General features: G+C 46.1%; 1 protein-coding gene across 1 annotated transcript in view; it reads right to left on the bottom strand.

Annotated features, from left to right (window-relative positions):
• The window catches only part of LOC139421672 (caskin-1-like), a 120,196-nt gene that overhangs the window by 9,594 nt on the left and 92,797 nt on the right, over positions 1-17,805 (bottom strand). The window contains exons 16-20 of the mRNA XM_071172763.1: positions 14,718-14,828; positions 10,265-10,366; positions 9,206-9,344; positions 4,774-4,920; positions 965-2,307 (exon numbers count right to left, since the gene is read on the bottom strand). Coding sequence (XP_071028864.1) covers positions 965-2,307; positions 4,774-4,920; positions 9,206-9,344; positions 10,265-10,366; positions 14,718-14,828 — 1,842 coding nt within the window. The remainder of the gene's footprint in view (positions 1-964; positions 2,308-4,773; positions 4,921-9,205; positions 9,345-10,264; positions 10,367-14,717; positions 14,829-17,805) is intronic.

The raw sequence follows: 17,805 nt of genomic DNA, 5'->3' as shown, positions 1-17,805 counted from the left end.
TACAGGAAGTACCATATCAATGTGGAGCTACGTATATACAGGAAGTACCAGATCAATGTGGAGCTATATACAGGAAGTACCAGATCAATGTGGAGCTATATACAGGAAGTACCAGATCGATGTGGAGCTATATACAGGAAGTACCAGATCGATGTGGAGCTATATACAGGAAGTACCAGATCGATGTGGAGCTATATACAGGAAGTACCAGATCGATGTGGAGCTATATACAGGAAGTACCAGTACCAGATCAATGTGGAGCTATATACAGGAAGTACCAGATCAATATGGAGCTATATACAGGAAGTACCAGTACCAGATCAATGTGGAGCTATATACAGGAAGTACCAGTACCAGATCAATGTGGAGCTATATACAGGAAGTACCAGATCAATGTGGAGCTATATACAGGAAGTACCAGATCAATATGCAGCTATATACAGGAAGTACCAGATCAATGTGCAGAGGTATGAGATATTTGAGGTAGATATGTACATGAAGGCAGGGTAAAGTGACTAGACATCAGGATAGATAATAATAAGGTATTTGAGGTAGATATGTACATGAAAGGCAGGGTAAAGTGACTATGCATCAGGATAGATAATAATAAGGTATTATAGGTAGATATGTACATGAAGGCAGGGTAAAGTGACTAGACATCAGGATAGATAATAATAAGGTATTTGAGGTAGATATGTACATGAAGGCAGGGTAAAGTGTCTAGACATCAGGATAGATAATAATAAGGTATTAGAGGTAGATATGTACATGAAGGCAGGGTAAAGTGACTATGCATCAGGATAGATAATAATAAGGTATTAGAGGTAGATATGTAGATGAAGGCAGGGTAAAGTGACTAGACATCAGGATAGATAATAATAAGGTATTTGAGGTAGATTTGTACACAAAGGCAGGGTTGTGACAGACAGTGAGAGAGTTTTGAAACATACAACACCTCCCCTACCTGTAGGAAGTTTCTCTGTATAGCCATGCCCTTGGCCCCGCCCCCGATAGAGGACATTTCCAACATGGCCGCTATGCTCCTCACGCTGCCCGCGCTCCCCGTATCCACGACGACCGTCTCCACGGATACACCCAAGTCGCTGGCCCGTCGCTGGGGGTTGTAGGGCACGCCCAGCAGCCCGTCAGCCGCGTGTGTCTGTGTCGGCGTGTGTGTGTCGGCGAGGTTGGAGTTCGAGATAGCTGAGCTGGAGCGTTTGGGAGGCGGAGGGGGCGGGCCTTTCTTCTTGGGTCGCAGGGCGATGGACTGTGATTGGCTGCGGTTGACGTTCTTGTCCTGGTTGCGTACGGAGTGGCTGCGGCTGACCCGGTGAGTCACCGTGGCGTATTTACCTGTACCGCCCCCTGCTAGCCTCCCTGGAGGGGCCACTCCTGTCCCCGCCCCTGCACCTCCACCCCCCCTCTCCTCCCCCTCCCCGTCAGACCCAGCGTAGCGGTTCAGACTGTTAGCTCGCTTCTTAAGGAGGGCCTCACCCGCCTCACCCATCTCTCCCCCGTCTCCCCCCTCAGCCTCCGGAGGCAGGCACAGGAGGGGAACAGACACCTGGGGGCTGGGCTGCGGCTGGAGGGTGCTCTCCTTCTCAATCCCCCTCTCTTTCTCCCTCTCAATCCCCCTCTCTTTCTCCCTCTCCTTCTCCCTCTCCTCTTCCTCAGTCGGCTGGGCTGTAGGCTGAGATTGGGGAGTAGGTGTGGGTTGGTGCTGGGGCTGAGGACCAGGCTGGGGCTGAGGACCAGGCTGGGGCTGAGGACCAGGTTGGGGCTGAGGACCAGGCTGGGGCTGAGGACTAGGCTGGGGCTGAGGACCAGGCTGAGGACCAGGCTGAGTCTGGGTGTTGTGAGTCCCGCGATGTGCGTTGGACAGGGGGTGAGAGCGGGGGGAACCAGGCCTCTCTCCTTGTATTAGCTGTGGGGAGGATTTGGGTTTGGCCTGCGGTGAGGGGCCCGGGGCGGAGGTGGAGGAGTGCAGGGGTTTCTTGGTGGGGGTGTGAGGGGGAGTGTAAGGGGGTGCCGGCATTGAGTGGGCGTGGGAGGGTGGGCGAGGTTTGGATGAGGCGCTGCCTCTCTGGCTCCCCTGGCTGGTCTGTCTCATGGTCCGAGCCTCCTTCTTAGGGGGCACTCCTCCTCCTCCTCCTCTACCCCCTGGCCCTACTCCCTCCTCGGGGTCCTTGCTGAGGCTGCGGGTCCTTTGACCCTTGACCTCTGGGCTAGGCTGGATCAGCGCTGTCTGCAGCTCGGGGCTCAACTCGCTGTCCTGGAAGGTGCACAACTTGGGAGAAGTGACGATTTCTGGAGAGAGATGGAGAGATATATTACATATGATGGAGAGATATATTACATATGATGGAGAGATATATTACATATGATGGAGAGAGAGATGGAGAGATATATTACATATGATGGAGAGATATATTACATATGATGGAGAGAGATGGAGAGATATATTACATATGATGGAGAGATATATTACATATGATGGAGAGATATATTACATATGATGGAGAGATATATTACATATGATGGAGAGATATATTACATATGATGGAGAGATATATTACATATGATGGAGAGATATATTACATATGATGGAGAGATATATTAAATATGATGGAGAGATATATTAAATATGATGGAGAGAGAGATGGAGAGATATATTAAATATGATGGAGAGATATATTACATATGATGGAGAGATATATTACATATGATGGAGAGAGAGATGGAGAGATATATTACATATGATGGAGAGAGATATTACATATGATGGAGAGATATATTACATATGATGGAGAGATATATTAAATATGATGAAGAGAGAGATATATTACATATGATGGAGAGATATATTAAATATGATGAAGAGAGAGATATATTACATATGATGGAGAGATATATTAAATATGATGAAGAGAGAGATGGAGAGATATATTACATATGATGGAGAGAGATATATTACATATGATGGAGAGATATATTAAATATGATGAAGAGAGAGATGGAGAGATATATTACATATGATGGAGAGAGATATATTACATATGATGGAGAGATATATTACATATGATGGAGAGATATATTACATATGATGGAGAGAGAGATGGAGAGATATATTACATATGATGGAGAGATATATTACATATGATGGAGAGAGAGATGGAGAGATATATTACATATGATGGAGAGAGAGATGGAGAGATATATTACATATGATGGAGAGATATATTACATATGATGGAGAGATATATTACGTATGATGGAGAGAGAGATGGAGAGATATATTACATATGATGGAGAGATATATTACATATGATGGAGAGATATATTACGTATGATGGAGAGATATATTACATATGATGGAGAGAGAGATGGAGAGATATATTACATATGATGGAGAGATATATTACATATGATGGAGAGATATATTACGTATGATGGAGAGATATATTACATATGATGGAGAGATATATTACATATGATGGAGAGAGAGATGGAGAGATATATTACATATGATGGAGAGATATATTACATATGATGGAGAGATATATTACGTATGATGGAGAGAGAGATGGAGAGATATATTACATATGATGGAGAAATATATTACATATGATGGAGAGAGATGGAGAGATATATTACATATGATGGAGAGATATATTACATATGATGGAGAGAGATGGAGAGATATATTACATATGATGGAGAGAGATGGAGAGATATATTACATATGATGGAGAGATATATTACATATGATGAGAGAGAGATGGAGAGATATATTACATATGATGGAGAGAGATATTACATATGATGGAGAGATATATTACATATGATGGAGAAATATATTACATATGATGGAGAGATATATTACATATGATGGAGAGAGAGATGGAGAGATATATTACATATGATGGAGAGATATATTACATATGATGGAGAGATATATTACATATGATGGAGAGATATATTACATATGATGGAGAGATATATTACATATGATGGAGAGAGAGATGGAGAGATATATTACATATGATGGAGAGATATATTACATATGATGGAGAGATATATTACATATGATGTAGAGGGAGATGGAGAGATATATTACATATGATGGAGAGGGAGATGGAGAGATATATTACATATGATGGAGAGATATATTACATATGATGGAGAGATATATTACGTATGATGGAGAGATATATTACGTATGATGGAGAGATATATTACATATGATGGAGAGAGAGATGGAGAGATATATTACATATGATGGAGAGATATATTACATATGATGGAGAGATATATTACGTATGATGGAGAGATATATTACATATGATGGAGAGATATATTACATATGATGGAGAGATATATTACATATGATGGAGAGAGAGATGGAGAGATATATTACATATGATGGAGAGATATATTACATATGATGGAGAGATATATTACATATGATGGAGAGATATATTACATATGATGGAGAGATATATTACATATGATGGAGAGATATATTACATATGATGGAGAGAGATGGAGAGATATATTACATATGATGGAGAGATATATTACATATGATGAGAGAGAGATGGAGAGATATATTACATATGATGGAGAGAGATATTACATATGATGGAGAGATATATTACATATGATGGAGAGAGATGGAGAGATATATTACATATGATGGAGAGATATATTACATATGATGAGAGAGAGATGGAGAGATAGAGGTACAGGTAAATGATTCTATTGTGACCTCACCGTTGTCAGGGGGCCTGTTCTCTATGGACATCACTTCCTGCTGCTGTGTGATTGGTGGAGGCTTTTTCCTGGGGGAGCTCCGCCCCTCAGAGCCACGCTGCATCTCAGCCAATCGCTTCACAGCTAGCATCAGCTTCTTCTGGTGACCTAGTGGGGACAAAACGAAACAAGATATGATATGAGATAATATTGTAAGGCGTCTAATGTATAATATGTATTGAACAGTTTAATATAAGTGAGCCATTTCAGGAAGCGCAACGTCACTACTTCACAGGAGAGGCATTTGAATGTTTTTTTAAATGTATTTTTCATTCAAAATGTGTTTTTTTGGGGAGGCATAAATGCCTTCTGTGACATGTGAACTTTCATGTGTCTTTAATAACAAACTTGTTTATCGTCTGTAAATATTAATAAAAATGGTCAAATTACTGGTTGGTGTACTTGCTACAGCAACTATATAAACGTTAGCCACGGAGAACTGCAAAAAGGTGTTGCAACTGCTCTCGACAACATTGCTGCCTTGAATTTAGCAGAGCGATCTATCGACAAATATTAGCGGGGAAAAAGCTGCGCCGTTAGCTTGCTGGCTTGTTAGCTAGCGAAACGTTAGCTTGCTGGCTCGTTAGCTAGCGAAACGTTAGCTTGCTGGCTCGCTAGCTAGCGAAATGTTAGCTTGCTGGCTCGCTAGCTAGCGAAACGGTAGCTTGCTGGCTCGCTAGCTAGCGAAACATTAGCTTGCTGGCTCGTTAGCTAGCGAACGTTAGCTTGCTGGCTTGTTAGCTAGCGAAACGGTAGCTTTCTGGCTCGCTAGCTAACATTACATATCTGTGTAGTAATATTATTAGAATCCCAGTAATAAATTGTCATTGGTAGTTATGGCCCAACCTAATTGGTTAGCTTTAGCTAGCTGTAGATTCATGCTACTTCATTTCATGCATGGTGGCTAACTATAACGATCTGTTTTTACTGTATGGGGTTTGGGATTATGGTTCATTGTTTAGCTAGCTAACTAGCTGCATGTTTAAAGAAAAGACTCCACTTTGCCAGATGATTACATGGACCATCAAATTAGCCAGATGTGTCTGGGGGTGAATACAGCCATCTATTGTATTATATGAACATGTTTAGACAATAGGGACCCATCCACTTAGCTAGATGTGTCTGAGGGGTGATTACAGCCATCTATTGTATTATATGAACATGTTTAGACAATAGGGACCCATTCACTTAGCTAGATGTGTCTGGGGGTGATTACAGCCATCTATTGTATTATATGAACATGTTTAGACAATAGGGACCCATTCACTTAGCTAGATGTGTCTGAGGGGTGATTACAGCCATCTATTGTATTATATTAACATGTCTAGACAGTAGGGACCCATCCACTTAGCTAGATGTGTTTGAGGGGTGATTACAGCCATCTATTGTATTATATTAACATGTCTAGACAGTAGTGACCCATCCACTTAGCTAGATGTGTCTGAGGGGTGATTACAGCCATCTATTGTAAATCTTTATTTGTTTACTACACTACCGTACTCCCTCTTTTTAGCACATGGCCTCACATGTGAATCCTTAAAAAGAGATAGGGTGGGGCTGAAGGCTTAAAAGGGTGTGAACGATGCTGAATGGGTGTAGACAAAGTAAAGCTCTCCAGTAGGTGTAGCAAAACATTCAAGGGTCATTTTCTCAAAAAAAGTGGGGTTCCCAAAGTGGGGTTTCCAAACTTTCAAAGCAGAATTACTTTCCCATTGTTCCTCAACTGTAGTGTCTGAAATACCATGTTGTAGCACTGAGTCTTTACTTTTGTGTTTTTTTTAATTTTTTTTAAATTTTTTTACTTTTGGAGGTTTGTAACAGAGTTCAGGGGTCAGGTTGGTAGTAACAGAGTTCAGGGGTCAGGTTGGTAGTAACAGAGTTCAGGAGACTGGTTGGTTTGATCAGGGTAGGTTAGTAACAGAGTTCAGGGGTCAGGTTGGTTTGATCAGGGGAGGTTAGTAACAGAGTTCAGGGGTCAGGTTGGTAGTAACAGAGTTCAGGGGTCAGGTTGGTAGTAACAGAGTTCAGGGGTCAGGTTGGTAGTAACAGAGTTCAGGAGACTGGTTGGTAGTAACAGAGTTCAGGAGACTGGTTGGTTTGATCAGGGTAGGTTAGTAACAGAGTTCAGGGGTCAGGTTGGTTTGATCAGGGGAGGTTAGTAACAGAGTTCAGGGGTCAGGTTGGTAGTAACAGAGTTCAGGGGTTAGGTTGGTTTGATCAGGGGAGGTTAGTAACAGAGTTCAGGGGTCAGGTTGGTAGTAACAGAGTTCAGGGGTCAGGTTGGTAGTAACAGAGTTCAGGGGTCAGGTTGGTAGTAACAGAGTTCAGGGGTCAGGTTGGTTTGATCAGGGGAAGTTAGTAACAGAGTTTTAATATCGATCAGGGCTGAGATTGGATGGAAGGAGATCCATTTTTCGATCTTTAAATCGATAACGTTATAAGCCGTCTCATATTAAAGGGTCAGTCTGGGATTGTGGGTAGAGTCCAGTCAGTGTGGGTAGAGTCCAGTCAGTGTAGGTAGAGTCCAGTCAGTGTAGGTAGAGTCCAGTCAGTGTGGGTAGAGTCCAGTCAGTGTGGGTAGAGTCCAGTCAGTGTAGGTAGAGTCCAGTCAGTGTAGGTAGAGTCCAGTCAGTGTGGGTAGAGTCCAGTCAGTGTGGGTAGAGTCCAGTCAGTGTGGGTAGAGTCCAGTCAGTGTAGGTAGAGTCCAGTCAGTGTAGGTAGAGTCCAGTCAGTGTGGGTAGAGTCCAGTCAGTGTGGGTAGAGTCCAGTCAGTGTAGGTAGAGTCCAGTCAGTGTAGGTAGAGTCCAGTCAGTGTAGGTAGAGTCCAGTCAGTGTAGGTAGAGTCCAGTCAGTGTAGGTAGAGTCCAGTCAGTGTGGGTAGAGTCCAGTCAGTGTGGGTAGAGTCCAGTCAGTGTGGGTAGAGTCCAGTCAGTGTAGGTAGAGTCCAGTCAGTGTAGGTAGAGTCCAGTCAGTGTAGGTAGAGTCCAGTCAGTGTGTGGGTAGAGTCCAGTCAGTGTAGGTAGAGTCCAGTCAGTGTAGGTAGAGTCCAGTCAGTGTAGGTAGAGTCCAGTCAGTGTGGGTAGAGTCCAGTCAGTGTGGGTAGAGTCCAGTCAGTGTAGGTAGAGTCCAGTCAGTGTGGGTAGAGTCCAGTCAGTGTAGGTAGAGTCCAGTCAGTGTAGGTAGAGTCCAGTCAGTGTAGGTAGAGTCCAGTCAGTGTAGGTAGAGTCCAGTCAGTGTGGGTAGAGTCCAGTCAGTGTGGGTAGAGTCCAGTCAGTGTGGGTAGAGTCCAGTCAGTGTAGGTAGAGTCCAGTCAGTGTGGGTAGAGTCCAGTCAGTGTGGGTAGAGTCCAGTCAGTGTGGGTAGAGTCCAGTCAGTGTGGGTAGAGTCCAGTCAGTGTGGGTAGAGTCCAGTCAGTGTAGGTAGAGTCCAGTCAGTGTGGGTAGAGTCCAGTCAGTGTAGGTAGAGTCCAGTCAGTGTGGGTAGAGTCCAGTCAGTGTAGGTAGAGTCCAGTCAGTGTGGGTAGAGTCCAGTCAGTGTAGGTAGAGTCCAGTCAGTGTAGGTAGAGTCCAGTCAGTGTGGGTAGAGTCCAGTCAGTGTGGCTAGAGTCTAGTCAGTGTAGGTAGAGTCCAGTCAGTGTAGGTAGAGTCCAGTCAGTGTAGGTAGAGTCCAGTCAGTGTGGGTAGAGTCCAGTCAGTGTAGGTAGAGTCCAGTCAGTGTAGGTAGAGTCCAGTCAGTGTAGGTAGAGTCCAGTCAGTGTAGGTAGAGTCCAGTCAGTGTAGGTAGAGTCCAGTCAGTGTGGGTAGAGTCCAGTCAGTGTGGGTAGAGTCCAGTCAGTGTAGGTAGAGTCCAGTCAGTGTGTAGGTAGAGTCCAGTCAGTGTAGGTAGAGTCCAGTCAGTGTAGGTAGAGTCCAGTCAGTGTAGGTAGAGTCCAGTCAGTGTAGGTAGAGTCCAGTCAGTGTGTAGGTAGAGTCCAGTCAGTGTAGGTAGAGTCCAGTCAGTGTAGGTAGAGTCCAGTCAGTGTGTAGGTAGAGTCCAGTCAGTGTAGGTAGAGTCCAGTCAGTGTAGGTAGAGTCCAGTCAGTGTGTGGGTAGAGTCCAGTCAGTGTGTGGCTACATGCATTCTCCTTTTGATATTTAATCAATTCTGTTTTCAAAGGAACGGGGAGTTCAGACGACAGGTGGTCATTTTAACATCGACGTTCAAAGATGAGACGGAAGGATACATTCAGTTGCCTTGCTTCTGTCTTTAAACTGTGTGTGTGTGTGTGTGTGTGTGTGTGTGTGTGTGTGTGTGTGTGTGTGTGTGTGTGTGTGTGTGTGTGTGTGTGTGTGTGTGTGTGTGTGTGTGTGTGTGTGTGTGTGTGTGTGTGTGTGTGTGTGTGTGTACGTCCTACCCAGCTTCATGATGCCTATCTCCTGCAGGTCCTCCCAGGTGATGTCTGTGATGAAGTCAATGTTTTCGTATCCGTTCTGCACCAGAACCTGCTGGTACTGACTCAGCCCTATCGCTGACAACCACTCTGCCAGGCTGGCCTAAACACACACACACACACACACACACACACACACACACACACACACACACACACACACACACGCACAATAGTTAGTACAGGCTCAACCCTATCGCTGACAACCACTCTGCCAGGCTGGCCTAAACACACACACACACACACAATAGTTAGTACAGGCTCAGCCATATCGCCGACTACCACTCTACCACCTAGTTACAACAACAACAACAACAAGGTCTCAGGTCAGTAACTAACAGGTCTGAGGTCAGTAACTAACAGGTTTCAGGTCAGTTACTAACAGGTTTCTGGTCAGTAACTAACAGGTCTCTGGTCAGTTACTAACAGGTCTGAGGTCAGTTACTAACAGGTTTCAGGTCAGTTACTAACAGGTTTCAGGTCAGTTACTGACATGGTCTCAGGTCAGTTACTAACAGGTCTGAGGTCAGTTACTAACAGGTTTCAGGTCAGTTACTAACAGGTCTGAGGTCAGTTACTAACAGGTCTGAGGTCAGTTACTAACAGGTCTCAGGTCAGTTACTAACAGGTCTCAGGTCAGTTACTAACAGGTCTGAGGTCAGTTACTAACAGGTCTCAGGTCAGTTACTGACATGGTCTCAGGTCAGTTACTAACAGGTCTGAGGTCAGTTACTAACAGGTTTCAGGTCAGTTACTAACTGGTCTGAGGTCAGTTACTAACAGGTCTGAGGTCAGTTACTAACAGGTCTGAGGTCAGTTACTAACAGGTCTCAGGTCAGTAACTAACAGGTCTCAGGTCAGTTACTGACAGGTCTGAGGTCAGTTACTAAAAGGTCTCAGGTCAGTAACTAACAGGTCTCAGGTCAGTTACTAACAGGTCTCAGGTCAGTTACTAACAGGTTTCTGGTCAGTTACTAACAGGTTTCAGGTCAGTTACTAACAGGTCTCAGGTCAGTTACTAACAGGTTTCTGGTCAGGGAGCCACTCAGTGATGCTGAGTTTGTTGATCTCTGATGTCATCTTCTTTCTGTGGCCTGGTTTGGTCACTCCGATGGCCGTGAGATCCTACACAGACACACACACAGACACACACACACACACACACACACACACACACACACACACACACACGTACCACACACACACACACACACACACGTACCACACACACACAACACCAAGGAAAAATAGGTGAGACGCTTCCAAACTCTCCACAGATACACACACTTCATTACCACAGAGACACCAGACTCCAGACACCACAGACACCACAGACACCAGACACCACAGACACCAGACATCACAGACACCTGACACCACAGGCACCAGACACCTCAGAAAACACAGACACCACCGGCACCACAGACACCAGACACCACAGACACCAGACACCACCGGCACCACAGATACCAGACACCACCGGCACCATAGACACCAGACACAACAGACACCACAGAAAACACAGACACCACCGGCACCACAGACACCACAGACACCACAGACACACACAGTGTCCAGGTGACAAGCTGTACCACAGGACAGGAAGGTAAATGTCCCCAAAGGGAAATGAAGGTGAAGAGGAGAGAGAGGATGTTGGCAGTGAGAAAGAAGCGTTGTATCACTAGACCCCAGCTCCACCCACAGCATGGCTCCACCCACAGCATGGCTCCACCTATCTACAGTCTGGCCACACCCACAGCATGGCTCCCACCTATCTACAGTCTGGCCACACCCACCACACTGTCTGGCCACACCCACAGTCTGGCTCCACCCACCTATCACCTAGCCCCAACTATCCACAGTCTGACTCCACCCACCCAGTGTATGTCTCAACAATCTGGCTCCACCCATCAACTGTCTGGCTCCGCCCACCCACTGTCTGTCCCCACCCAAAACCTGGCTCCTCCCAACTCCACTCCACTATACTCTAATTATCCCAATATACAGATGTAGGATCTTAATTTGATAACTCTATTGTTGCCAGTGAGTGTGTGGGTAGAGTCCAGTCAGAGTGTGGGTAGAGTCCAGTCAGTGTGTGGGTAGAGTCCAGTCAGAGTGTGGGTAGACCCCAGTCAGTGTGTGGGTAGAGTCCAGTCAGAGTGTGGGTAGACCGCAGTCAGTGTGCGGGTAGAGTCCAGTCAGTGTACGGGTAGACCCCAGTCAGTGTGTGGGTAGAGTCCGTGTGTGGGTAGAGTCCAGTCAGTGTGTGTGGGTAGAGTCAGTGTGTGGGTAGAGTCAGTGTGTGGGTAGAGTCCAGTCAGTGTGTGGGTAGAGTCAGTGTGTGGGTAGAGTCAGTGTGTGGGTAGAGTCCAGTCAGTGTGTGGGTAGAGTCAGTGTGCGGGTAGAGTCCAGTCAGTGTGTGGGTAGAGTCCAGTCAGTGTGTGGGTAGAGTCAGTGTGTGGGTAGAGTCAGTGTGTGGGTAGAGTCAGTGTGTGGGTAGAGTCAGTGTGTGGGTAGAGTCAGTGTGTGGGTAGAGTCAGTGTGCGGGTAGAGTCCAGTCAGTGTGTGGGTAAAGTCCAGTCAGTGTGCGGGTAGAGTCCAGTCAGTGTGCGGGTAGAGTCAGTGTGCGGGTAGAGTCAGTGTGCGGGTAGAGTCAGTGTGCGGGTAGAGTCAGTGTGCGGGTAGAGTCAGTGTGCGGGTAGAGTCCAGTCAGTGTGCGGGTAGAGTCCAGTCAGTGTGCGGGTAGAGTCCAGTCAGTGTGCGGGTAGAGTCCAGTCAGTGTGCGGGTAGAGTCCAGTCAGTGTGCGGGTAGAGTCAGTGTGCGGGCAGAGTCAGTGTGCGGGTAGAGTCAGTGTGCGGGTAGAGTCCAGTCAGTGTGTGGGTAGAGTCAGTGTGCGGGTAGAGTCCAGTCAGTGTGTGGTTAGAGTCAGTGTGCGGGTAGTCCAGTCTATGTGTGGGTAGAGTCAGTGTGTGGGTAGTCCAGTCAGTGTGTGGGTAGAGTCCAGTCAGTGTGTGGGTAGAGTCCAGTCAGTGTGTGGGTAGAGTCAGTGTGCGGGTAGAGTCCAGTCAGTGTGTGGGTAGAGTCAGTGTGCGGGTAGAGTCCTGTCAGTGTGTGGGTAGAGTCAGTGTGCGGGTAGAGTCCAGTCAGTGTGTGGGTAGAGTCAGTGAGCGGGTAGAGTCCAGTCAGTGTGCGGGCAGAGTCCAGTCAGTGTGCGGGTAGAGTCAGTGTGCGGGTAGAGTCCAGTCAGTGTGCGGGTAGAGTCAGTGTGCGGGCAGAGTCAGTGTGCGGGTAGAGTCAGTGTGCGGGTAGAGTCCAGTCAGTGTGTGGGTAGAGTCAGTGTGCGGGTAGAGTCCAGTCAGTGTGTGGTTAGAGTCAGTGTGCGGGTAGTCCAGTCAATGTGTGGGTAGAGTCAGTGTGTGGGTAGTCCAGTCAGTGTGTGGGTAGAGTCCAGTCAGTGTGTGGGTAGAGTCCAGTCAGTGTGTGGGTAGAGTCAGTGTGCGGGTAGAGTCCAGTCAGTGTGTGGGTAGAGTCAGTGTGCGGGTAGAGTCCTGTCAGTGTGTGGGTAGAGTCAGTGTGCGGGTAGAGTCCAGTCAGTGTGTGGGTAGAGTCAGTGAGCGGGTAGAGTCCAGTCAGTGTGCGGGCAGAGTCCAGTCAGTGTGCGGGTAGAGTCAGTGTGCGGGTAGAGTCCAGTCAGTGTGCGGGTAGAGTCAGTGTGCGGGCAGAGTCAGTGTGCGGGTAGAGTCAGTGTGCGGGTAGAGTCCAGTCAGTGTGTGGGTAGAGTCAGTGTGCGGGTAGAGTCCAGTCAGTGTGTGGTTAGAGTCAGTGTGCGGGTAGTCCAGTCAATGTGTGGGTAGAGTCAGTGTGTGGGTAGTCCAGTCAGTGTGTGGGTAGAGTCCAGTCAGTGTGTGGGTAGAGTCCAGTCAGTGTGTGGGTAGAGTCCAGTCAGTGTGTGGGTAGAGTCAGTGTGCGGGTAGAGTCCAGTCAGTGTGTGGGTAGAGTCAGTGTGCGGGTAGAGTCCAGTCAGTGTGTGGGTAGAGTCAGTGAGTGGGTAGAGTCCAGTCAGTGTGCGGGTAGAGTCCAGTCAGTGTGCGGGCAGAGTCCAGTCAGTGTGCGGGTAGAGTCCATTCAGTGTGCGGGTAGAGTCAGTGAGCGGGTAGAGTCAGTGTGCAGGTAGAGTCAGTGTGTGGGTAGTCCAGTCAGTGTGTGGGTAGAGTCCAGTCAGTGTGTGGGTAGAGTCCAGTCAGTGTGTGGGTAGAGTCCAGTCAGTGTGTGGGTAGAGTCAGTGTGCGGGTAGAGTCCAGTCAGTGTGTGGGTAGAGTCAGTGTGCGGGTAGAGTCCAGTCAGTGTGTGGGTAGAGTCAGTGAGTGGGTAGAGTCCAGTCAGTGTGCGGGTAGAGTCCAGTCAGTGTGCGGGCAGAGTCCAGTCAGTGTGCGGGTAGAGTCCATTCAGTGTGCGGGTAGAGTCAGTGAGCGGGTAGAGTCAGTGTGCGGGTAGAGTCCAGTCAGTGTGTGGGTAGAGTCCAGTCAGTGTGCGGGTAGAGTCCAGTCAGTGTGCGGGTAGAGTCCAGTCAGTGTGCGGGTAGAGTCCAGTCAGTGTGTGGGTAGAATCAGTGTGCGGGTAGAGTCAGTGTGCGGGTAGAGTCAGTGTGCGGGTAGAGTCCAGTCAGTGTGTGGGTAGAGTCCAGTCAGTGTGTGGGTAGAGTCCAGTCAGTGTGTGGGTAGAGTCAGTGTGCAGGTAGAGTCCAGTCAGTGTGGGGGTAGAGTCCAGTCAGTGTGCGGGTAGAGTCAGTGTGCGGGTAGAGTCAGTGTGCGGGTAGAGTCCAGTCAGTGTGTGGGTAGAGTCCAGTCAGTGTGCGGGTAGAGTCCAGTCAGTGTGCGGGTAGAGTCCAGTCAGTGTGTGGGTAGAGTCCAGTCAGAGTGTGGGTAGAGTCCAGTCAGTGTGCGGGTAGAGTCCAGTCAGTGTGTAGATAGACTCTATGATTTATTTTTCTACTTAGCTAATGGCCAGATAGTTGGCAGTTAGAGACCTCATTATCTACTAATATTCTATATTGATTGATTTGTTCTCATCTAGGGGTGTAATGAATAACTAGTCTGAGGTACACACACAGCGGGAGACACACACACACACACACACAGAACACACACACACACACACACACACACACACACACACACACACACACACACACACACACACAGAACACACAGGACTTTGTCATAGGAGGAGCTTTGTGTCCATCTGCAGGCAGCCCTGTCCTGGCCAATCAAAGACGAGGTCCTGGGCATGCTCAGTGACTGGGGGGTGTATGCATCTGAACTGTCTTCAGTATTACTGGTAGGAGGGTGGGGGGGGGGGGGGGTTGCTAAGGCAACTGATTTATGATCAGTGAGTGAGCAGTGAGGTGACGGGGTGTAGAGCGTGACTTTAACTTTCAGGTTAAAGGATAGGGTTCAGAGGTCAGGGGTTCCTTACCTCTGGGGTCATTCTGCTAATGGTGGCTATGTCATACCCGGCGCTGATGAAGTTTGGAGCGTAGACCTGCAGCTGAAAGTCACTCAGCCATTGGATAACAGCCTCAGAGCTCTAGGAGAGAGAAGACAGGTGGAGTTCTGTCACTACGGCTGGCCCTGGGCTAACGGCTAATGGCTAACCGCTAACGGCTAATGGCTAACCACTAACGGCTAAAGGCTAACCGCTAATAGCTAACCACTAACGGCTAACCGCTAATGGCTTAAGGCTACCTGATAATAGCTAACCGCTAACGGCTAATGGCTAACCGCTAATGGCTTAAGGCTAACTGATAATAGCAAGCCGCTAATTGCTAAAGGCTAACCGCTAATGGCTAAAAGCTAATCACTAGTAGAGGAGACAGAAGAGGAGAAGACAGGTGGCTAAAAGCTATGGGCTGGGCTGGGCTAAACACCTCTAACAGCTGAAGGCTAAAGACTAGCTAAGAATAACAAGAGAGGAGAGGAGGACTAGGTAGGTGGCTAAAGGCTAACGGCTAGGAGCTACTAGAGGAGGGAGAGACGGAGAAGACAGGCTCTGTCTGGGTGAGCTATTGGAGAAGATGGAGGAGGGAGAAGACAGGCTCTGTCTGGGTGAGCTATTGGAGAAGATGAGGGAGGGAGAAGACTGGCTCTGTCTGGGTGAGCTATTGGAGAAGATGAGGGACAGAGAAGACAGGTTCTGTCTGTGTGAGCTATTGGAGAAGATGGAGGAGGGAGAAGTCTGGCTCTGTCTGGGTGAGCTATTGGAGAAGATGGAGGAGGGAGAAGACTGGCTCTGTCTGGGTGAGCTATTGGAGAAGATGAGGGAGGGAGAAGACTGGCTCTGTCTGGGTGAGCTATTGGAGAAGATGGAGGAGGGAAAAGACTGGCTCTGTCTGGGTGAGCTATTGGAGAAGATGGAGGAGGGAGAAGACAGGCTCTGTCTGGGTGAGCTATTGGAGAAGATGGAGGAGGGAGAAGACTGGCTCTGTCTGGTTGAGCTATTGGATAAGATGAGGGAGGGAGAAGACGGATGGAAGGGTGGACCTGGCCAATCACATCCAGAGACTGTAGACAACCCACTCTGAGGATTCTGATGTGGTGAAGTCTGCTCCAGAGACTTCCTCTATTACAAGCAGCTGCAGTATCATGCTCTGTCCACTGAGGGGCAGCAGAGAGGCCAGGAGAACTCAGCCATGCCCAGTCCACCAGCACCTCTTTCTCCCTTATCCCCCCTTTCTTCCCACCCACTCTGCTCAGGACTGGACCACGGGTCACACGGAGGGGGAGAGGAGGAGGAGGGGAGGAGGAGGGAGGATCTGGAACTAACAGATAGCCATGTGAACCTACACACCCTGCTGGGGAAAAACATGTCCATCAGATGGCTGTGATCTGATCAAGCTATCTCATACACACACTTCCATCTTACTGGTAGAGTCCTGCCAACACACACACACACACACACACACACACACACACACACACACACACACACACACACACACACACACACACACACACACACACGGTGCTAAGCTAGGGTAACGAAGATCAAGATGGCTCAGGCTACAGTATAGTGTAGTATATATACAGTGTATAATATATATATATATATATCAGTATTGTATATATACGGTATAGTATAATATATATAGATCAGTATATTATACATACAGTATAGTGTAGTATATATACAGTATAGTGTAGTATATATACAGTTTAGCATATATACAGTAAAGTATAATATATATATCAGTATAGTATATATACAGTATAGTATAGTGTATATACCATATATTACAGTATATATCCAGTATAGTATATATACAGTGTAGTATAATATATATACAGTATAGTACCGTATTTTTAGTATAGTATATATACAGTATAGTATTGTGTATATACAGTATAGCATAGTGTATATCCAGTATAGTATATATCCAGTACAGTATATATACAGTACAGTATATATACAGTATAGTATAATATATATCCAGAATAGTACCGTATATATATATAGTACAGTGTATATACAGTATAGTATAGCATATATACAGTATATTATAGTGTATATACAGTATAGTGTATATATACAGTATAGTATAGTACATATCCAGTATAGTATATATCCAGTATAGTAAATGTATATAGAGTATACTATATATCCAATATAGTATAGTTTATCTCCAGTATAGTATATATCCAGTATAGTATATATCCAGTATATTATACTGAATATATCCAGTATAGTAAATGTATATAGAGTATAGTATATATCCAATATAGTATAGTTTATCTCCAGTATAGTATATATACAGTATAATATAGTGTATATACAGTATAGTAAATGTATATACAGTATAGTATAGTATATATCCAGTATTGTAAATGTATATAGAGTATAGTATATATCCAATATAGTATAGTGTATATATTGTATAGTATATCTCCAGTATAGTATATATCCAGTATATTATAGTGTATATACAATATAGTAAATGTATATATAGTATAGTATATATCCAATATGGTATTGTGTGTATATACAGTGCCTTGCAAAAGTATTCGGCCCCCTTGAACTTTGCGACCTTTTGCCACATTTCAGGCTTCAAACATAAAGATATAAAACTGTATTTTGCACGCCCAATTTTTCAGTTTTTGATTTGTTAAAAAAGTTTGAAATATCCAATAAATGTCGTTCCACTTCATGATTGTGTCCCACTTGTTGTTGATTCTTCACAAAAAAATACAGTTTTATATCTTTATGTTTGAAGCCTGAAATGTGGCAAAAGGTCGCAAAGTTCAAGGGGGCCGAATACTTTCGCAAGGCACTGTATATATATATAGTATAGTATATCTCCAGTATGGTATAGTATATATATATAAATATATAGTATAGGCTCATATCAGAGAGGTTTAGAGAACACAAAACAACGTCCCTGGGCAGCAAACAAGGAAAACAGGGTTGGAGGAGGAACACAGAGATGGAGGAGGAGGAACACAGAGATGGAGGAGGAGGAACACAGAGATGGAGGAGGAGGAACACAGAGATGGAGGAGGAGGAACACAGG

The sequence above is a fragment of the Oncorhynchus clarkii genome, chromosome 12, assembly GCF_045791955.1.
Source record: "Oncorhynchus clarkii lewisi isolate Uvic-CL-2024 chromosome 12, UVic_Ocla_1.0, whole genome shotgun sequence".
NCBI lineage: Eukaryota > Metazoa > Chordata > Actinopteri > Salmoniformes > Salmonidae > Oncorhynchus > Oncorhynchus clarkii.
Note: the sequence above shows the minus strand (reverse complement) of the source record. Positions and strands in the feature narration are given on the sequence as shown.